This window comes from Notolepis coatsorum, assembly GCF_963971535.1.
Source record: "Notolepis coatsorum genome assembly, chromosome: 1".
Lineage (NCBI taxonomy): Eukaryota > Metazoa > Chordata > Actinopteri > Aulopiformes > Paralepididae > Notolepis > Notolepis coatsorum.
In genome coordinates this window covers 75,675,815-75,699,893 of record NC_140165.1, presented here as the reverse complement: position 1 = coordinate 75,699,893, position 24,079 = coordinate 75,675,815, and the positions used below count along the sequence as shown (strand labels likewise).

At 41.7% G+C, this 24,079-nt stretch overlaps 1 protein-coding gene across 2 annotated transcripts in view; it reads right to left on the bottom strand.

The window, feature by feature from the left end:
• The window catches only part of wrap53 (WD repeat containing, antisense to TP53), a 50,790-nt gene extending 26,711 nt beyond the window's left edge, over positions 1 to 24,079 (bottom strand). For both annotated transcript variants that reach the window (XR_014620504.1, XM_084329556.1), the window contains exons 1-6: positions 23,908 to 24,079; positions 22,739 to 23,204; positions 22,182 to 22,425; positions 21,628 to 21,723; positions 7,490 to 7,598; positions 4,220 to 4,308 (exon numbers count right to left, since the gene is read on the bottom strand). Coding sequence is in view for 1 of the 2 variants with exons in the window: in XM_084329556.1 (XP_084185682.1) it covers positions 4,220 to 4,308; positions 7,490 to 7,598; positions 21,628 to 21,723; positions 22,182 to 22,425; positions 22,739 to 23,012 (812 nt within the window). In the remaining variant the exon portion in view is untranslated. The remainder of the gene's footprint in view (positions 1 to 4,219; positions 4,309 to 7,489; positions 7,599 to 21,627; positions 21,724 to 22,181; positions 22,426 to 22,738; positions 23,205 to 23,907) is intronic.

Sequence of the window (24,079 nt, the reverse complement as noted above, 5' to 3'; positions counted from 1 at the left end):
ACAGTTAAAAAGGCCTCCCAAATAGTTGTAGATAACACACACACCCTTCACACCCATTACAAACTAATGCCCTCAGGCCGTCGATACAGAGCTTCATCACTGAACAAAAGGGGCTTAGGTAGCTTCGTGCCAACCTCCATCAGACTGCTGAACACCTAGGTCTGGTGGAGGCCGGACTGCCCCCCCCCCCCCCCCCCCCCCCCCCCAAGGACTTTGGACTACTTAAAATAGACACTCCCCCTTCCACCTGATGGACACATACTATGTACCTGTACTACTATTATTTATTATTTATATACATACAGAACTGCTCCACATGGTTTTTAATATATCATGCTTTAAGTACTGTAGTTGTAATGTAGTTGGTGTTTTTTTTTATATAGTGGTCTTTTTATTGTAGTTTTAACAATTTTATTTATTTTTTATATATAGTGGTGAGTGTCTATGTATTGTGACTATGTTTGTCTTTCAACCACTGCACAAATGAAGTTCCGAAAGGAAAATAAAGTAATTTGAAGTTGAAGGTGTCTGTCTGTCTGTTCTCAGTCTGCTTGGATGGCCTGCATGCATTTTTGTCTGTTTTTTCTATTGTTTTCTGTCTTTTTGTTTTCTTTCTTCCCGGGCTGATGTAACTATTGGTTGGGGGGCGCAATATAAATAAATGTGTCATATCATATCATATTCAGTATGCTCCTGGTCATTTGTGAAATTAAGCCTTTCCATCAACAAAAGCCTTCTGCATTAATCTTGCAAGATTCTATTTTGTCCATTAACCTGTTACCACGCTGTAATGGGAAATATTAAAGGACAAAACGATGAGCCGTATATTCCACGACAACGCACAGTCGCACCATGCACGCACATCGCGGCACTTTGCGAGCGTCTACCGGCTCGGAGCTGCTTTTTTCACTGAACATATAATATAGTGTTAGAAACATCCATTTTCCGCCATTCGAACGCCACCTCACTCGACCAATTCCGTGCCTTGGTTCTCGAGTTACATGATGATATGTCAGGCAAGTCTTTTTATGCGCCGCGCGTCAAATGACCACGCCGGACAGTATACGCTGGAGAACTGACCAATCACCGCTGATGGCGAAACTTATTGATCAGCGTTGTAGCCAACGAGTGTCCGCTTCCAACGATACCCCAATGCGAATATAGGAAGTAGGTGAAAGTTGACGAGCAAAAATTAGATGTGACTCAGACTTCAGAACGCATGGAGGTGGATGGCAGAAATGGATTTCGGAACTCTTTTTTTTTTGGCGCATGGTTTACTCGAACCTCTCTCAAACACAAATTTCTGAACGGATTGTTATAAAACTTGGACCTGTACTACATAAGACTTCAGGCTATGGAACCGCAGTGTTTTCCAGCTCATACCTTTATGCTGGAATAATGGAATCTGGAAACCACTAAAGAAAAATGTGAGTACACAAGTTCAAGTTCAACTCAAGTTCAAACCTCTGTTACTCTATTTCATTAGACCTAAAAGTGATTATGCTTTATTGCATTAGTAACTTCAGAATGTTATCTTTCAAAAGAGACCAGGCTCATGCATGTGCTATGAGTATAAAGTATGAAGCTAAGCTTTGCAAAAAAAGTATGCAGTCCCCAAGTTTAAGTAAAAAAGAATGGCCACTTTTCTGCCTGCCTGTTACGGTTAAAAAGGTGGAATCTGTAAAAACAGTGAACTCTAGGTAAAAAAAAAACCCTGCTCTGTATAGCACTTTATTTAAAATGTTTTTTGTTCTGAAGTGGGGGTGAAGATAGGGGAGGGGTTGTTATTGCTGGGGTCTGGAGATATTCACAGTATAAATTAAATCCTAGACTTCATTACATACATTAGGCCTTAAACTCCATACATTAGACCACGACAGAAAATGTAAACAAAGTGAAATACCAAGCAGGGTTTCTTCGCCTACAGGTTGCCCGTTTTACTGCATTACAGATTCTATGTCTATTATGAAGGCCTTCTCCCCTGGTGCAGCAGAGCAGTTACACTAGTGGAGAGTGCAGTGAAGTTAATTATAGCTCAATTACAAGGACCGTCTTCTTTTTCTTTTTTTCCCATCCCAATGTCGTTATGCCAATTCCCAATCCCCTTCCTGGTTGTTGCGCATTCTACCCCATACCGTCGGTCTGGGAGCATGAAGACTATCACATGCTTCCTCCGACACATGTGTACCCAGCCCACCGCTTCTTTTCACCTGGCAGCGCACACTCTCACTGGGAGAGTGTAACGTGTGGAAGGATCACACTACCTCTCTCAGATCCTTCCCTTGCTGTGCAGGCAAGTAGGAGTCGCTGTTTACCAGGGCTCGAGACTAATGATGTCCCGTCATCCCCTGGACGATCAAATATTGACTTGGGATGAACAGAAATCTTTGCCGGGACACAAACGGGACGAAGAGGATTTATTTTTTTCACAGGAAATGTCAATTAGCCGACTGTCAGTGCGCGCATATATTGCTGTCAAATGGTGCATGTCTCGTGCTGACTAAGTTGACAGAGTTCACTGAAGTCTAAACGTAGCGTGATTTGCCGAATCCAATGACTATCTCCGCCTCCCAACTCAGCGATACGCTAATCCAGCTGCAGCTCCTGCCCACCATTCTCATCAGCAAACCACACTAAGTTCACTAGCTCTTCTCTCATAGCCACACAGCTGCTGCTGCACGGCTTGCCCCTCCTCCTCCTCCTCCTCCCAGACCCGTGGCATGTCAACAAACCACGGCAAGAGTCGAGTGGATGAGCACCTCGGAGCTCCTCTTTCAACATAACAAGCATTAAACAAAATGGCCCAGTCATCTATTCACTTTTGTTTAATACATGAGGCGTTGTCTAATGTTACCTAGCTACTGATAGCTCCTGATATCAATGTCTGATATAATCAGTTTGGTATTCGTTTTCGCAAGTGCTGACTAGCGTTGGCTAACTAGCTATCGCTCATGCGCTAACGTTACCGTTTAAACAAAACTACACAGTCAACTAGTTTTAGTTTAATACATGAGGCGTTGTCTAACTGGCTAGCTACTGATAGCTCCTGATATCAGCAAATGCGCATTTCAGTTTAAGAATGATAGGGATGTCCCGTGCCGATTAATCGGCCAGCATGAGACCTCCGTTAGCTAGGTAGCTAACGTTAGCTCACTGTTTTAACGAAATGACCCAGTAAACTAAATAGTTCACTTTATTTAATACATGATGCATTGTCTAACGTCATCTAGCCGGCTAGCAGTAGCTACAGATAGCTCCTGATATCAATGTCTTAACATAATTTCCATTATTCGTTTTTGCAGCTGAACATTGGCTAATTAGCTATCATGCTTCAGAACAACACTGCGAAGATGGCATGCTGAATGTGATTTGACCAAAGCAGAGTATACACACAGACAGTGGAGCTGTTTGCAGATAGCGATAATTTTGACTTGTTGCGTGGTGGCGATGTATCGCAGATAATACAACTACAAGTATAATTATATAATATATATATTTATAAAAAAAAGAAACGACCAACAGGGAACTGCATCCAACAATACAACCCCTGAGTCTAAGGTAAGGACACATTTAAATCACAGAAGTGTAATGTTAGTCTATTGGAACTGTATGTTATTGACACGTTCTAGTTATAGCTGCTTATTATCTTTGTGCTTACAATAATCAAAAGGTACGGTACACAGTTGGTCTCACCCTCTGTGCCATTATCAGCACAAAATATGTCCCCATATGATCAAATCGACGTTGATAGATTATATATATTTAAAAAAAATTGGGACGGTTAAAACTGTATTTCGGGACGGTTCTGGGACGGTGGTGAAAAAAGTTAGTCTGGAGCCCTGCTGTTTACAACAACCAGGACCCACCCCACCGGCTTTCCCACCCGCTGACACTGCCAATTGTGTCAGTATGGACGGCCGACCGAGCGGGAGGTGCCGCGGCAGCTGGATTCGATCCCACTGTCTCTGCGGTGGTAGACAGACGCTTAGTTCGCTGCGCTACCCGGCCGCCCTAAGGACTGTGTCTTCTGATCACACAGACTGGAAGCCATATCCAACCTCATTAACTACATTAATTTGTTTTGGGATATGTATGAGATTATATAAATAATCAGTATAAAAATGACCAATAATCTTTTGGTGTAGTTTAAAGAGTTGAGGGATATGGTCAGTCTAATATATTTGGACGTGGCTGTGGTGGTTTGGGAGGCTGAACTCACAAGCAGGAGTTTGGCTCCAGAGAGGTCATCTTGGGGTACCAGCAGTAGTCATAGATGGTGTCCCCCTCTGCCATGCGCAGGATTGGACTCTGAGGGGAGGAAGAGCAGGGGCCATTAATTACTCTCAGATTCTATTTATTATACTAACACTGTATATACTGTCACCTCTCAGATTATATTTATTATACCAATACTGTCACCTCTTATTCTATTTATTATACTAACACTGTATATACGGTCACCTCTCAGATTATATTTATTATACCAATACTGTATATACTGTCACCTCTCAGATTATATTTATTATACTAACACTTTATATACTGTCACCTCTCAGATTATGTTTATTATACCAATACTGTATATACCAGGGGTCGGCAACCCTAGGCACGCATGCCTGCATAGGCACGCGGGGGCATTTGCATAGGCACAGGGGGCAGCAGTAAAAAAAAAAAAAAAAAAAAAAAAAAAAAAAAAAAATTATATTATAGTGAAATATTTTGCACTGTTGTCGCATTTATCTTGTTGAAATCCTCCCACAGGTTCTTTTTACTACCACATATTTAATTGAGACCCTTTATTTGTTTATTATTTCAATTTAGCTGGAAATACATTGCTACATCCATCATTCAGTAACATTTGCAGAGCCTTATAACAAAAACATTATTACGGTCACCATTATGACCAGTGGGATTAATCAACAAATTGTATTATTTATTTTTCTATTTCATTGAACATTGCACATGTTAAAAGCCATTTTTTTACTCAAAATGTGAGTATTACCAAGTCAACTTGTGTTCTTAAAACAATTAAAATAAACATAGTTTTATTAGGTTGAAATAATGTGGTTGTGTACTTATTTTTCTGTTAACTTATTATGGATTGAAAACTGAAAACCTTAATGCACAGTAACTGAACTCAATATTTTTAAGTTCTGGTAACTTATTATTATATATTTTTTTTTACAGTGTAGTCTTGCGATCAATCAAAACTTATTTACACGATATACCTCACATTCACCCTCCATTCACATCCTGGTGTTCTCCATTAGGCCTGTAGGTGGAGCTATGACAGCACACGTACAGTACACACACCAATGGTGTGTGATGTGTCCAAAAATGAATGGGCAAATGTGAGTGAAATGGTCGCACTGTATGCAGCTGTTTTGTCTGCATTGCATTCCACCCCCCAACTCAGATTTAGGGTTGATACAACCATCATAATAATATTGTTAATAATAACAATAACAATAATGATGTAATAATGTAAAAATTATCATTAAAAAGACCTGATTATGAGAAAAAAATATTACGATGCATGGAATATTGTTGAGGCACACTAGTTACAACTATATTTCAAACATGCACTCCATGTCAAAAAGGTTGCTGACCCCTGGTATATACCGTCACCTCTCAGATTATATTTATTATACCAATACTGTATATACTGTCAACTCTCAGATTATATGTATTATACCAATACTATATACTGTCACCTCTTATTCTATTTATTATACTAACACTGTATATACTGTCACCAGTCAGATTATATTTATTATAACAATACTGTATATACTGTCACCTCTCAGATTCTATGTATTATACCAATACTGTCACCTCTTATTCTATTTATTATACTAACACTGTATATACTGTCACCTCTCAGATTATATTTATTATACCAATACTGTATATACTGTCACCTCTCAGATTCTATTTATTATACCAATACTGTCACCTCTTATTCTATTTATTATACTAACACTGTACATACTGTCACCTGTCAGATTATATTTATTATACCAATACTGTATATACTTTCACCTCTCAGATTCTATGTATTATACCAATACTGTCACCTCTTATTCTATTTATTATACTAACACTGTATATACTGTCACCTCTCAGATTCTATTTATTATACTAACACTGTATATACTGTCACCTCTTATTCTATTTATTATACTAATATTGTATATACCATCACATTTCAGATTCTATTTAGGGATGTTCGATATTGGCTTTTTTACCGATACCGATATTGTCCAACTCTTAATTTCCGATACAGATATCAACCGATATCAACAGATACCGATATATGCAGGGTCCCCCCCCCCCCCCCCCCAAAAAACAGAATAATTTCAGGTAATTAACATTACATATCTCTCGTCGTGGAATTAACACAACATTATGCATACTTTTGACAATAAATAAAATCAGAATTTGTTCTTACTTGCCTGGGTAAATAAAGGTTAAATAAATGTAAAAAAGAAAAGAAAAAAAAATCTTTTTTTAAACCGATACCGATCATTTCCGATATCACATTTTAATGCCAATATCGGTAGGCCGATAATATCGGATATCCCTAATTCTATTTATTATTATTTAAGAATCTATGTATTATTGTACTTCATTTGACTAATCTAGCCTCTTTGGCAAAATGTAAAGCCATGTTAATCTCTTAACAGTCCTGCAGATTTTGCATAAAACGCCTGTCGATTGCAAACTGAAAGTAAATTGGACACTATTCTGGAACCATTTGTAGCATATGCACAAGTCTGGGCTATTTTGAAAGAATCACTCTGAATTTTCTTCCACAACAGGAAGAATCACTCGGAGTGCTATTGTCCGAGTTACAGAGGTTTGAACACACTGATACAAATTTTTTTCATTTTCTTCTGAATTATTTTGCAAACAGATGCTATCTACTCTATAGTCATTAGCTGAAAACACTGCTGGGGCCCCATAGCCTGAAGTCTTACCTAGACCACGTCCAAAGTTGCGACACTTGTACACTTGATCTCAAGAAGGTGTTGAATGAGCTCAGTGGCAATTGTTCACGTCTGGTCAATGTTAGCATGGTGTTATTCACCGTCCTTTGGTTCATGACAATTTACTCAAGCATAGTAACAGACACAATATTTCTGATACCATAGATGTCCCTAGATACCAAGAACATGCAAATGACCAGTGTAGAAGAAGTGGAGCAATCTTCCATTTACTTGGGTATGTACTTTTAGGCGAATTTTCTGAAAATATGGCTAGGGTTTAAGAGGTTAATCTGCAAATAAATACTTCTTTCTTTCTTTCTTTCTTTCTTTCTTTCTACCTGTGATTAAATTATTTCCAGGCCGTCATCAACCAGTGTAGGATATAATTTACTTATTCATAAAGAAATTCAAAGAAAGTATTAAATCCCTTTTAATATATATTTTTTTTATCTTTTCAACAATTGAATACCATTTCCTTGAATAACCGTTGTCTGGCTCACCAGCTCAGTGAGTAAGTCCCAGTCGTAGCTGTAAAGCTCTGCGGGCAGGTTGTACAAACGTAGTACGTTGTCTGCACTGTTGGTCAGGATGCATGAGCCATCAGGGGCCCTGGGGGGGGGGGAGAGGGAGAGACCGGGAGGATTAGTGCTGCATCGCAATGTCAACCTGAGCAATTATATAACCGCAAAAAAGGCTGTGATTTGTGATTTAATTAAATACATTTAATAATTTAATATCACATAGTGATGCACGATATATCGGCCGATATGGCAATTTTTTTTTTACACATCGGTATCGGTCCGATATCAAAATAGGGCCGATATGGGCCGATATTTATATAAAAAAAAATGTATTCACATGTTTTAGTTCAAAAATATCAGTCATTTCTGAAAATAAGTTACAAAAGTAAAAAAAAAAAAAAAAAAAAAATGCGTTTTGGAAAATAGCTCTTTATTTGATTATCATAAAAAAGTGTTTTCTATACAGAGATATCGACATCTGTAAATATCGGTATCGGCCAGAACAGAAATATTAATATCGGAATCGGCCACAATTTTCACATCGGTGCATCACTAATATCACAGAGATCAAAAGCACACAGTAAAGCATATAACAGTACAGTATGTCACATAAAAAGGTAGGTCTCTCAAGCTGTCAAAAGCCAAAGAATATAGTATGCGTTTGAGGAGTGATTTAAACACCTGCAAGAGTGGGGGCCTGCCTAACCTGCAGAGTGGGGGCTGCTTAACATGCAGAGGCAGCTCGTTCCAGAGCTTTGGGGCTGCCACTGAGAAGGCACGGTCCCCTCTGAGCTTCAGCCTGGAGGAGCTGATCAGAGGACCTGAGGGACCTTGGAGGAACATAAGGTTCCAGCAGGTCCGAGAGGTAGAACGGTGCCAAGCCGCTCTCAGCCGGCACTTAAAAGCCAACGGCAAAATCTTCAAATCGATCCTAAAACGCACAGGAAGCCAGTGGAGGCAAGCCAGTACAGGGGAAATGTGCTCTGGCTTACGTGTCCCAGTTAGCAGACAAGCAGCGGCGTTCTGGACTAACTACATACAAGGCATTACAATAATCAAGACGAGAGGTCATAAAAGCATGTATGACATTTTCAAAAACACTGAGATCAAAAAAAAATTTGACCTTGGACAGCCTCCTATGCTGGAAAAAGCTCTTTCCCACTACAGCATTGATCCATTTGTCCATCTTAACCCTTTCACTGCCACACTTCAGAAGGGTTAACCCTTTACCATCACACTACAGACAACCGTCTGTAGTGTGATAGTAAAGGGTTAACCTTCTGTAGTGTGGTAGTGAAAGGGTTAACATGTAAAAGGTTTAAGGCCAACCAGGCTTTGACATCTTCAAGGCTAACAAAGGGTTTTTAAATTGTTTGGGTTATTTAGTTTCAAGGGCAGGTCGATTTGACCATCATCCGCGCAACAGTGGAAGGAGACGCCATGTTTTCTAACGTATAGATCCTAGATCCTAACAGTACAACAGAGTCACCAGAGTCAGTGGCCAAAGAGATATCATTAAAAAACTCTTAAAGAGTGCTGTGCAGTGCTTTATAATCAGACTGGAACATCTCAACTTCAAGTTTCAAGTGTCTTTATTAGTAGTCATAAAAAAATACAGCATACTTTTCTATGAAATGCTTTTTTCTGTATGAGCCCCTGGGAGTGTGCTAGATAAAAAGATTAAAAGTATCAAATAGAAAGTCAAAGGTATGTTTTGTGTTCAGTCAATATACATACCGTATGTACAATATACAATGCAGAGTAAAAATAGTAACAGTACTTTAACACTGAACTACACTCCAACGATAGAGATCAAAGAAAAATACTAAATTAAATGGGACATGGACATGATCAAGTACCTAGGGGTGAACATTACAAGAGGGGTTATACGATGCAAACTATACACAGATTAATCAGAAAATCAAGAGAGACCTAGAAAGATGGACAGTAATGCCCCTAGATTTCAGCGCAAGGATCGAAATCATTAAGATGAACATATTACCAAGGTTATTATACCTATTTCAGTCTTTACCTATATTAATACTACAAAAACAATTCAGAGAATGGGATAGACAAATATCAAGATTCATTTGGGGGGGGGGGGGGGGGGGAAGGCCAAGGATCAGATATGTGACTCTACAACTACCAAAGGACAAAGGAGGAATGGCAGTACCCAGTTTAGAAGACTATTACTATGCAGCACAGCTTAGAACAGTGGCATGCTGGGGCAATGTGAATTATGAAGCCAAATGGAAAGACATAGAAACCAAAAGAGAGGGATTCAAAGTGCAGGCACTAATAGGAGATAGGGAGCTGTTCAGAAGGAACAGGAACAACTACTCGACCCAATTACCAAATTCACTATAAACGTATGGAACACAATAGTAAAGAAATACAAGCTAGAAAAAGAATCCAAGATACTGAGATGAATAAGTAACACGACAACAAATTCAAACCAGGGATAGACGACCATGGGTTCAGAAGATGGGAACGGGGGGTTATAACAGCAATATGTACAATGATAGAAGGAGGAGAGATGCAGACTCTACAAAAATTGAAAGAGAGATTCGGACTAGAGAATAGAGACCACTTTAGATATTTACAGATTAGAGGTTACTATAACAAAGAAATAAAACAAGACAGAGACAAAGAACAGAATGGGATCATTAAGATAATGGTAAAATCATATGAAGGAAAGAAGGGGAGGGTTATATCAGCACTATATCAGGCAATAATGGACAGTAAGGAAATTACAACCTTGTATATAAAAGAAAAGTGGGAGAAAGAATTAGAAATAGAGATAACAGAGGAGGAATGGTATAACACATCAACCACAGGATCAAGGATATGGAGGGAGTTTAGGTGGAAAAACATAATTAGATTCTTTATAACACCAGAAATACAGGGCAATTACATGCCAACACAAAAGCCATGTTGGAGAAAATGTGGGCAAGAAGTAGCGAATCACACACACATATTCTGGGAATGTCAGAAAATAAGAAACTACTGGGAGGAGATAGGAGGGATAATAAATGAAATAGTAGGATATGAAATACCCCAGACAGGTCAAGTACTATACCTAGGGAACTTAACACAGAAAGAAATTCAGGGAGAAGACAAATATCTGATTAAGATACTATTAGTAGCAGCCAAGAAAGCTTTGACTAAACCGTGGTACAGGGTAGAAGCACCGACGAAGGAACAATGGATAGAGATAATAGAGGGGATACAGGAAATGGAGAGAATCACACATATGCTGAGGCTGCAAGGAGAAATTTGAGTCAAAATGGGAAAAGTGGGAGGAATATAGGAAGACAAGAAACGACATCCAATCCAATCCACTTTATTTATATAGCACATTTAAAACAACAAAGTTGACCAAAGTGCTGTACAAGTCCACAAACATAGGATAAAACATAAAACATAAAAATTGAATAAAAGCACATAATAAAACAGTACAATGTGTCACATAAAAAAGGCCAGTCTCTCAAAAACGGTTTAAAAAACAAAAGCCAGAGCAAATAAGTGTGTTTTGAGGCGTGATTTAAACACCTGCAGAGTGGGGGCCTGCCTAACATGCAGTGGCAGCTCATTCCAGAGCTTTGGGGCTGCCACTGCAAAAGCACGGTCCCCCCTAAGCTTCAGCCTGGAACGGCCAAGAGGAGCTGGTCAGAGGACCTGAGGGACCTTGGAGGAACATAGGGTTCCAGCAGGTCTGAGAGGTAACCCGGTGCCAAGCCGTTCAAACATTTAAAAACACTTCAAATCAATCCTAAAACGCACAGGAAGCCAGTGGAGGGCAGCCAGCACAGGGGAAATGTGCTCCCGCTTTCGCGTTCCCGTCAGCAGACGGGCAGCGGCGTTTTGCACCAACTGCAAACGAGAGAGGGAGGCCTGACTGACGCCCACGTACAGGGCATTACAGTAATCAAGGCGAGAGGTCATAAAAGCATGGATAACCGTTTCAAAAACGGAACGGGATAAAAAAGGTTTGACCTTGGACAGCCTCCTAAGTTGGAAAAAGCTCCTTCCCACCACAGTATTGATCTGCTTGACATCACAGAAGAATGAAAAGGAAACAAGAAAAGAAATTGAAATGTAAATAAACAATGTAAAAATAGAATGGACTGAAGAACCCATGTCACACTTTTTTCTTTTCTCATTTTTGTCAATCTTTTATTCGTTTTTTTTATTTTATTTTTGATATTATGTCTTTATAATTGTGTATGTCGAAATGTACTGTTTATGTTGTTTATCAAAAAACTGCTAATAAAAATGTAAGTTAAAAAAAAAAAAAATTGTAACAGTGAGTTACAGTACAGTATACAGTACAATGCAGAAATGGGATGAGGTACAACTTAGGTAAGGTGCAATGAGGTATGAATTATAGTGCAAATCTCTTTACCAATAAATATAAAGTGTGTTAAAGTGTCTAAAGTGAGTAAAGTGGGTGCTACGGTGAGTTTATTTAAAGTGAGTGTGTGCGTGTGGATGTGTGTGCTGTGAGTGTAGTTTAGGCCTGTCATGATAACACATTTTGCTCGGCGATTAATTGTCCCAGAAAATTATTGCGATAAGCGATATTATTGCGGTTTTGAGAGATTTTTTTTTTTGAGAAATGTATTTCCCAAAAGTTTTCAATTAACCTTTTTCTTTTTTTTTTCTAATATAATAATAGCATAATAATGCAAGGAAACCGTTTCAAAGTGCAATAAACCTTTATTTAACATTGGAAGACATTTTAAATATCCTAAATAAAAAAATTCTCAGTTTGATTGTTTATTATAAAACAAACTGAAACTGGAAACAAGCCCTCTGTCTGGCTTTTTGTGTCATCCTTTTAACATGTACATGTATTATTAATGTACCTTGCGGTACCATGTACAAAATGTTAATAAAGTATGAGGAAAAAACTGTGGAAACGTAATAAATAAAAAGGCAGTGAAACAATAATCAAATAAACACCAAAATATATACTATCTCTATTGGAATGGAGACTTCAGCACAGGATAAACTAGGGACGGGCAAAAATAATCCAGATCGATTGATGACATGATGTACTCGAGTACTCGTGGAGGAAAACGCTGTACAAAATAAACGTCTTTTCCGGTGTTTTAGACTTTTATTTTGAAACCCACCGACCGGAGCGGAAGTATTGTTGTTATTATCCTAGCAGCACCTATGAGCGGACAACTTGTCTCGTCCGGTTCTGTGTTTTTGAGCTAATGATAAAACAAATGTTGAGATTGTTGGTGAACAACTAACTTTAGGTTAGTTTTTTTTTTTTTTTTTTTGGTCTTTTTCCCCCTCCATTTTCCTCCGATTTTCTCCCATCCCAATGTTAGTCGTATGCCAATTCCCAGTCCCTTCCTGGTCGCTGCGCTTTACCCCCCACAGTCAGATCATTTGGGAGAGTGGAGGCTACCACGTGCTTCCTCCGACACACGTCCAGCCAATCACCGCTTCTTTTCACCTGGCAGCGCGGATTCTCATTGAGAGGGCGTAGCGTGTGGGAGGACCACACTATCCCCCTCACGTCCAATCCGCGCTTAGCAGGCGCCCCGACCGAACTGTAGGAGTCGCTGTTTACAACGACCCGGACCCACCCCGCCAGCTTCTCCCACCCTCTGATACAGCCAATTGTATCAGTGCAGACGGCCAGCCAAGCTGGTGACAACCCCGGAGCTGTGAGCTGGATTCGAACAGGCGAACCAAGCTCACAGCTCCGGGGCTGGTGACGAACGCAATCTCCGCTCGACCACCTAACCGCCCCAACTTTAGGTTAGTTTTAACGTTAGCTACTAACGTTAGATGCAGCTACTACAGGCAATCAACGATGAGGAGGAAGCGTCAAAGCCGTATATAATAGAATAGCCCTGTGGTGCGTAGGCACGGGAGCGCAACTCGAAACGACCTGTTAATTAATTCATGTTTAACTTGTCCCCGTGTCCAGTCCTTTGACTAGCCCCACCCGTTCATTGTAAACAATGATGCATGTAATTGTATTAACGTTATTGTGTGTTGTAGCTATGCTATACATTGTATTTAGTTTGTTAGCTATTTAGCTAATGTTGATAGCATTGGATAGCATCAACGCTAGATCTTTAATCTTTATTTAGCAGTCCAGTTTCTCCGGGCAGTAGCGAGTAACTACTTGGGTCTAAAAATAGCTACACTACAAAGAACGCTACTTGGTTAAAAGGAGCAACGCTATTGAGAAATATAGTAAAGCTATGTAGCGTTGCTACTGCCCCACGGAGCTCCCGTGCTGTACTTCGTAGTAACGCCAGCGGCCCCCCACACGGAGAGTGACTGACAAGAGGTACTGGTTCCGCCTCATTAAAACAAACGCGCAAATAGCAATTAATCGCGCTCGTCAAAATCATTGCATTCATTTTTATTATCGCGCCGATTAATTGATTTATTGATTATCGCGGCGGGCCTATTTGTTACATAGTGTTATTGTCGTTGAGCATCTCCAGAATGCCATGCGTGTTTAGAAAAGACATCAATTGAACAAGTGTGATTTTTCCCAATACTTAGGACAGAGGCGTCCAGGTTGGGCTTTTTAATCAGCGGTTGCACCACAGCATGTTTAAAATGTACAGGTACATCACCTGCAAGGCTGTCATTTATAATGTTTTATAATATAATAATAATCTATAGTCCATCTAAATTAGGCCTGAGGGCTTCATGTGGGAAATGACGTCCTCTAGCCGAGAAAGAGACACAAGATCAAGACTGCACGAGATCAAATGAGTCAATACGATTTAAAAAGTCTCTAGCCAGCGGCTTAGAAGGACAACACACGTGTATGTTCACATCACCCGGAATTAACACATCCACCGCCGGAAACGCTGTAACACGTTTATGCCCGCCATGCTTTGAACGCCAGACCACACTGTACAGCGATATTGAGATCAATATTTAATTTTTTCGCCATGGCATTCATAATTCATACACCTCCGGCGCTGCAGCTGGACCCTACGGCTCAATACAACGACGGCTCAATACCGCCGCCTGGTGGATGGTCGGGCGAGTTACACTCGAACAACAGGAAGTGGGAGGTGTGCGTCGATTAAATTCATCCGGCCATCAGATATTGTCGCAAGGCTCCCGACAGACACTATGTACATAATGGATCGCTTTATAAACTTAATAATCGATATGATTGGGGAGCTCCAGTAGCTCACCACGTACCGCGAGTGCTATTTCAGCGCCGTGGACAACCGCGCTCGCGCGGATCTGGGGCTGAGTGCGTTCGAATCCCGGACGGCAACCATGCCTTTCCCAGAGTGTCTTCCCCCCCATCTGAACCCTTTCAGCCTGCTTCTGTCGGTCGAACTTGACCAAGTATGAATGCGAAGAAAAGCGATAAACGCTAAAAGAACCAGGTGACTGGTCAAAGTTTAAAAAAAAAAATAATCGATATGATTTCGGCATTTATTGCGACATACAAACCGGAAATGGACCTAGGCGATCGACGTCCTATACCTGGAATCCTTCACCGCCAGTCTCATTGGCGAACGGTAAGAGGACGCTAACGTTATTTTCAGCCCAATTGTTTATTCATTTCACTGCAAACCGATCTGATCAATATACAGGGCTGTACACTGCGACGAGATTATCGCAAATTGCCCCTTAATTTGGCCTGTGCGAGTGGTAAATAATATTTGGGGGCAACCTTGCGAGTAGTGATTTCAACCCTTGATTCGCATTTCACTGCTAAATTAATTAAAAAAATAGTAAAACATTAGCCTACAACCAGAGCTGTACAGTGCGACATAATGCCCGGTGCTACGAAAAAATCTGTCGGCAATGAATGAATTTACTGCGATAGCCCGTGTGGGAAAAAAAGATTTGCGTGTGAAGTGAATCTGGGTCACGCTATATACTTGGTAGTTGTAGTCTATCGTGCGATTAAATACCATGTCCCCGTCTGTCACTTTACAGAAAAATGCATTGTTTTCTATCACCCAACAACTGGGAAAGAGATAAAAATAAGAGGCAAAATAACATGTACAACTACCAATGTAATCTATATGCTTAAGTGCCCATGTGGTAAGGCATATGTCGGTAAGACAACACATGCTTTAAAAACACGTATTGCTGAACACAGGAGTACTATACGGAATGAGGATGAAAAAAGCCCAGTAGCTTTAAATTTAAAAAAGGCACACCACAATGTCTCATCACTAAGATACCTTGGAATAGAGAGAGTGCATCTTCCAAGACGAGGGGGAGATATAGATAATCTCCTACTGAGGAGAGAAGTATGGTGGATCCATTATCTTAAAACTATGGCACCAACAGGACTCAATGAAGACTTTGACATTAGACCTTATTTATAAATTTAACCTATAGAGGGAGACAGTCAATAGACTGTTTTTTCATTGTTGTTTTTGTTTTCAGTGGCTAGGATTTTTACCCTACACACTACTGCCTGTTGCCTATCTGTAAATTATGTCTTAATAGTGTGTGTAGTATAGATATTTCTCATAGAAAATCTCCTAAAAACAATGTCTAATGAAAAGATAAAATTGTTACTTAATCATGTATAATATGTATTAATCATGCAAGTCTTGGGACCGCCCCTGATCACCAGGTGGGGCTGATTTTTCACTTCCTGTATAAAAATGTCATTTTGTGTTGTATGCATGCTTGAGGAAGACCGGTAAGGTCGAAACGTTGCATCTACTGCCTTTTTTGTTTATTAAAATCACCTTGGAACTACAAGTGAGTTGCGAGCCCCGCTTTGTTCCTGTCTGGTAGAGTCCATACATCCAACACCAAATCCCATAGTTCCTAGCGAACAATCTAAATGAAACTGAATGTGGCCTATTGCATCGCCAAAGAAGAACTTCCTTTCAATAAGTTTAAGCCGCTAATTTCGCTCTGCAAGAACAACGGAGCGGATAGCAGTCCATCTTATGACAACCACGTCCGATGTGGAGAGATGATAAGAGACCATAGCCGGTAGGGCGGCTACGTGGCGTAGTGGGCAAGGCGACAGAGACGCTGGGCTTGCCTGTTCGAGCCCAGCGCGCCACATTTGCTTTCAGTTTAGCTGGTCGTCCGTACTAATACACATTGGGCGTATTAGGGGGTGGGAAACTGATGGGTGGGGATCGGGCGTTGTGGACAGCGACTCCTACAGGTCGGTTGGTGCGCCTGCGCAGTAGAATCAGGAAGTGTCGGGGGCAGCGTGAGCCTCCCACGCGTTACTCCTCACCACTGAGAGATCGAGCTGCGCAGGTGAAAAGATGCGACTGCTGTTACCTCAAGTACCGGAGGGGACTTGTGCTATGTATGACTTAGTCCACATTGCAGCCGGCTTGTGGGAGGCAAGAAACAGCGTTCGTGACAAGGGAGGGTTGAATTGGATGATACGAAATTGGGATGGGAGAAAAATACAGAAAAATGGGAGAAAAAGTGGATAAAAAAAAAAAGAGACCATAGCCGGTGAAATTAAGTCGGATCTGGCAGTGATGATTGATGGGGACACGGACACTTCTAACGTTCAGTTCAGCCATGCATTAGGTGAGTAGTAGCCCACTATTAGGACGTGAAATACTGTCTACTTAAATTTCCCTCCTCCGAGGATCAATAAAGTATCAACCTATCTATCTAATAATGAGACAATATGCAAATAAGATGATACTAATAATTGTCACGGTTCCCCGCATGAAAGTGGCTTGCAACTTACTGCTGGTAAAATCACTGTTTATTTCTCGTTTTGCATAGTATTACATTCCTCTTATATAAACAATCAAAGTCCTACCGTAAGAGCCTCATACGGGTCAATTAAACCTTTTTGATTAGAGTCTTTCCTTCGAGCTAAGTTGAACTGAACATTTCACTGTCAAAAGCGCAAACTTAAACAAGGTTGCGTCGCAACACGGTTTTCAAAATAAAGGTCACATATACAAATACCGTAGTAAGCCTCTCAATTCTTAACATTAATTGGCATAGATCTCTATAAACGGCCCAACACATTGATCACTTTAGGCACACCCTGAAACCAGTAACATCACAAATATGAAGCAGGTAATTACCCATAAAAATAATAAACCTTTCATGGGGTTATTTACAATAATAATACTTCATTTTATTTATAAAGCACTTTTCATTGTGAAACAAAGGTATGCAGAGTTTCTTGTCCTCCTGATTAATGCAATGGTGTGTGTGTTGTGGTGATCTCATTCAAGGAGCACTACACAAGCCGCACACACACATACAGTTTGTTGTTTTTGTTCTATTAGTGATTTACACACTCTCAGTTGGTTCATTATAAATGATACAAACCTGAAAACAAACGCACTTAAATGTTAAATAAAAGGACCACAGTAATGAGGCAGGAGGAACATATTTTTTTGCACTATAATGGTAAAATTGTTATTAAAAAATGTGCCCCTAAAAAATATTCTGTGCCCCTAAATTTCTCATTTAGGGGCAAGTGTGCCCCTAGTGAAAAAGCTTAGCGTACAGCCCTGATATATCACCCTTACTACAGAAAGCATTTACTGACGATCACGGAATTATAAACGACCCCCCCCCCCCCCTTTCCTCCGCGCATGATGACGCATAACGTATAGGATCATATACAGTTGAATTTTTTTATATAGCGTGTTATCGGGAATAAACGGCAATCAATAATCTATTATGCGTTTAGGCCTATAACTCACGTTCTAGGAATTACTGCAGAAAACGATAAAAACACTTATATTCTAGAAGGTATTTTTGTATGAATGTTTGAATGAAAAAGTATAACGTTCCTACATCCTGAACGATAGATAATCGATGTTGAATGGGCCATAGTAATGTCAATTTAGCAATACAATTTATAAAGTTAAAGCCCTGCAAAGAAGGTGAACATCTCCATAGGCTTAGAGTGGTGGCAGACTGGCTATATTGATGGATATAAGTTATGGCAGGGAATGTGTTAAAGCGTGGTCATATTTAGGCATTATTTCATCCAAGAAATCAGAGAAGTCAGTGATGAAGTGGTTATTTTATTTTGGAGGTGGGTATATCACCGCACACAGTACAGGGTGCGTGTAGAACAGAGACTACACATATAATATTGAAGATGGCGCCTGCGTGTGTGGCTTGCCGTCTGCCGCTGTCAGTCTTGTTTGTGCTGGTTGTCATTTGTCACGAAATAAATGTGTGTGTGTGTGTGCGCTGAATGCATGCAAGTGAAAGCCCTCAAACTTCTAGCATTAAATGTCCAAATCCAAACCGTTAAAGAGCTGTATAATATATGCATATACGCATTATATTTGCGCACATAACATAGAAAATGCTGCAGTCACAAAATGGTTAGGAAAAGTTAGACGTACATAGTGATGTACGTACTGACTGGTCACAGGAGTCTTCAATAACGTTTTGCATGGTAATCCATTTTGTGATTCCATTTGTTGAAACAACATCTCCTCAGTCTCATCGACACTGCCATCTAATGTTAGCAAGCAAAGCGTGCATAGCTTGACATAGGGGTGGACGGTATAAACGGTATTAATTTGCTCTACGGTATGGATTTTGACTATACCGTGTAACCGGTAGAGCAGCTCTAAAATAGCAATGACGTCATGTAACCACAGCACGACTATTTCAATCGCATTTGCCCCTAAAAATAGATAGAATTAGTCATAGATAATAGATATGTGCAAACTGGAAAAAGTTATTTAGGAGGCTTCGCGCAGTGGGCGTGTCAACACGCAATTGTCATTTCATAATAAACACATATCACCGCGGCGCACAGCAAGTTTCAATTTCAGTTCCTGGCATTTTTAACCAGTGGAGAAAGGTAAGAGATGTCCCTATCGTTTTTCTTATATGAATTATTCTACGTTAATAAAACATACCTGGTGATCAACTACAGTTTAGTTTGCTGTAAACATTATGATATGCGTGTAGTGTTATGATAACGACGGCTGCAGCGGGAGGACGGCTGCAGCAGTGGTTTTGCGAATAGCATGCAGCTGCAGAGCCGTAGAGCCAGTGGCGCTTTCAGGTCTGGTCACAGGCCCGCTAAACAGCGCCCCCCCCTCCCAACGGCTGAAAGCTGTGACCAGACCTGAAAGCGCTAAATTATTTTATTTGGAATATAATGACTTTATACGCAAAAGTAGCCTAGTTTTAAGTTAAAATATTATAAATCTACATGCCTTGAGGATGTCATTCTTTATATAGCCTGCCTATCAGGCAAAAAAAAATATTCTAACGGAAACACTGATACCGTGATATATACCGTTACCGTCTATGCTTCAAATTATACAGTGATATAAATTTTAGACCATACCGTCCACCCCCAGCTTGACATGTGTAACGTTAAATAACTGGCACATCACTGCATACAACTTGGTTTAATCCAAAAGTCCATTCAGAAACATTGTATTATGAAGACATTCAGGGGTGCTTATACCCGTGGCGCGTGCGATTCAGGATGTCGGGTCACGGCACTAGTCTCCCCGTGGTGCATCATGTGATTCAGGATGTCGGGTCACGGCACTAGTCTCCCCGTGGTGCATGTGATTCAGGATGTCGGGTCACGGCACTACTCTCCCCGTGGTGCATGTGATTCAGGATGTCGGGTCACGGCACTAGTCTCCCCGTGGTGCATGTGATTCAGGATGTCGGGTCACGGCACTACTCTCCCCGTGGTGCATGTGATTCAGGATGTCGGGTCACGGCACTAGTCTCCCCGTGGTGCATGTGATTCAGGATGTCGGGTCACGGCACTACTCTCCCCGTGGTGCATCATGTGATTCAGGATGTCGGGTCACGGCACTACTCTCCCCGTGGTGCATGTGATTCAGGATATCGGGTCACGGCACTACTCTCCCCGTGGTGCATGTGATTCAGGATGTCGGGTCACGGCACTACTCTCCCCGTGGTGCATCATGTGATTCAGGATGTCGGGTCACGGCACTACTCTCCCCGTGGTGCATCATGTGATTCAGGATGTCGGGTCACGGCACTACTCTCCCCGTGGTGCATCATGTGATTCAGGATGTCGGGTCACGGCACTACTCTCCCCGTGGTGCATCATGTGATTCAGGATGTCGGGTCACGGCACTACTCTCCCCGTGGTGCATGTGATTCAGGATGTCGGGTCACGGCACTACTCTCCCCGTGGTGCATCATGTGATTCAGGATGTCGGGTCACGGCACTACTCTCCCCGTGGTGCATCATGTGATTCAGGATGTCGGGTCACGGCACTACTCTCCCCGTGGTGCATCATGTGATTCAGGATGTCGGGTCACGGCACTACTCTCCCCGTGGTGCATGTGATTCAGGATGTCGGGTCTCACGGTACTACTTTCCCCGTGGTGCATCATGTGATTCAGGATGTCGGGTCACGGCACTACTCTCCCCGTGGTGCATGTGATTCAGGATGTCGGGTCACGGCACTACTCTCCCCGTGGTGCATGTGATTCAGGATGTCGGGTCACGGCACTACTCTCCCCGTGGTGCATCATGTGATTCAGGATGTCGGGTCACGGCACTACTCTCCCCGTGGTGCATCATGTGATTCAGGATGTCGGGTCACGGCACTACTCTCCCCGTGGTGCATCATGTGATTCAGGATGTCGGGTCACGGCACTACTCTCCCAGTGGTGCATCATGTGATTCAGGATGTCGGGTCACGGCACTACTCTCCCCGTGGTGCATCATGTGATTCAGGATGTCGGGTCACGGCACTACTCTCCCCGTGGTGCATGTGATTCAGGATGTCGGGTCTCACGGTACTACTTTCCCCGTGGTGCATCATGTGATTCAGGAATGTAAACAAACACGTCACCAGCCTCCCAGTCAGGAAATCAAAGTAACTACGGGAGGTTGCTGGTGTCAAAAAGCGTAATGTGATTAATTGTTAAGATTTTAAAAATGTAATCAAAATAATTAACATGTTAATATTCCTATTGCCACCTGGGAATAGTCCTATTTATAAATTATTTTATATAAAAATTACATGTGGTTAAGTTTGTATGTTTCAGTTGAAAAATAAACATTTCAAAACTATCGGTAGTCTCTGCATTTCCCTTGATAACCAAGCAAGTACTCATGACACCATTTATTTATTTATATGACAATCTTTTGGAGAGCTTACCATTTGCATCCTTTCAGGTAGTTCTCTGGGAGGCTGGAGTATTCCGCCCAGGAACCAGTCAGCATCTGAGGGTTCTGGCTGAAATCTAGGCCCAGGCTGCGAATAGTATGGAAGAACAAAGAAGGCCTCAAGTCAGTGAGTCTCAAACAAAGGAGAAATGGACAACTAACTAACTAACTGGTTGCAAACAGTGAAAGATAACAACATTATTTTGGCAAAGTGTAAACTACACACTACAATGGTACAGGCCAGAATGGTTCCGGTTAAGATCTCACTACATAAGTTACCATTTAACTCCGTGATAGTAGACATACAGATACTGTACAATCTGCTAATAAGTGACAGCATTAATACAAAAGTAATTTCCTCATATTGCCCTTGATCACATAGCCGAGCTTCCAAAGAAGAAATGTGATCATAGGAGGTTCTGGTGACTTCGTTCTTCGCACAAGAAAAAACGTCAGATAGTATTGACCGATAATATTGGTGGCTTGCTATAGACAAGAGAACAAAATGGAGAACAAAACAACATCACAGGGCAATTATCCACTCACCGCGGTCCATCACTGGGGCTGTCAGCGGATCCACTCCTCTCCCGTTCTTCCTCTCCTTTCTTCTCCTCCTCACTCCTCTCCTGTTCTTCATCTCCTTTCTTCTCCTCCTCCTCACCCCCCTCTGGTGGTGGAGGAGCACCATCGCCTCCTCCGTCACTGTTCTGATGGCGTTCCACTTCGCCTCCTCGACCTCCGCTCACAACCTCCTCTCCTCCTCCTCCACACTCCTCACCTTGAAGGGGCACTTTTGTCACGAGCACCGGAGAGCAAGGTTCCATGAGGATTGCAAATTAAAGTAGAGAATTAAAGGGGAAAAATAACCTAGTACCAAGTGTAGTGCTAGACCAACAAATTGTTGTCTTTTTGTCTTAGGGACAGGCAGACAATAATATTACCAAATTCAGTGGCCTCTTCCATAAAAACATATATTAATAATATTACTATAATTACTGCATTAGGCGATTCATCCACCTGAATCCAAGTCAAGAAAGAGCATGTTGGTTCTGTGCTTTTGACGATGACTGTGTCGTGACGCTGTGAGACGGAGAACACCGCACCTTGTGTCGTTGGCGGCAGGTCTTCCACTGCTGCTGGCTCACTGAGCGCCGGTGCCGGGGTCTCCAGATCCGGCTCACCCAGCCTGGGTCGTTTGGCGGATGGGGAGGAGGAGGACCCCTCGCCCTCCGGGGGGGTCTCGCCCAGCTCTAAGCTCTCGCCCTCGGGTAACACTGGCATCAAGTGCGGGGGCTCGCCGTCCGCCTCCGTGTCCTGCCCTGCTGCTGACCCCGTCACACAGCCGCTCACCTCGCCACTCTCCACCGAACCGGACATCTCTCTTCTCCTCTAATTGTGGTCTCTCGTTTCAAGCTGGCGTCCCAAGTGCTGGCCTGTAGTCAGGGGGTCTCGTCTGCTGGTTGTCCGTCAGACGTGGGTGAGGTAGGTGCTACTGGGGTAGTGCTTCTTCCTGCAGTGTGGCGGTTTGACTCGGCCACAGGACGGGGACATCACAGCACCAAACAGACACTGGTGAGAAGGGAGCCGCCACGACAAGTCAGACAATAACGTACGTAGTGATTAGTCGTTAGGTTAGCCGACGTTATTTTAATTTAATAAGATAACAAAACTGCCTATACATATTTATTAAAAGCAATGCAACGGTATCATGTTGCATTAAGCAAATTATGTGAAAAGGTGTCAAGTGTCGATTGTGAATGAGGTGTTGGCGAGTTGAGTGAGTATAAGTTATAAGGTAAGGATTGATCATTGTATTAACAGATTGCAGAATGGGTACAGTACAGTACGGCTCAATACATACAATTGTTAAGGGGATGCAGACCTGAGAAAGACTTTCGTCTTGTTTACATCAGGGTCCCCCATTTTCAATTCATCATAACATACAGATAGACAGTACTGTTACATCTATACATTTATGACATACCAGATGTGCAAATACTAAAGTACTGTTGTGTCCAGAAAAAGAGTGTATATACATTTGACGTAGAAACTGTACCACGACGCAAGCCACCATCACACCGGTTAGTTAGCTTAGCTATGCGTAGCAACTGAATCAGTGAAGCATGCATATATTCATTATATTAAAATGGGTGTTTAGCAAGTTCACAGCGTTACTTCTGCTACAAGTAAACACATTATTATGTTTCACACACGCAGGCCAGCTAGCCGAGGCTAATAATGTTAGCTGCTTGCTGCTTCGATGTCATTCTACCTGTTTGCAGGTTGGTCTGATTTTACGACTTTGTTTTGTAAAAACAAGCTCTATCCGGTAGTGTTGTTATCGGTCGTTTCTTCTATATTTGGCTGCCCGTGCGGCGAGGTGTCTTCTGAGGGACTTTAGTGAAGAAGAGCAGCTCATGCGGTTGGTTTGTAAACACAGGGGG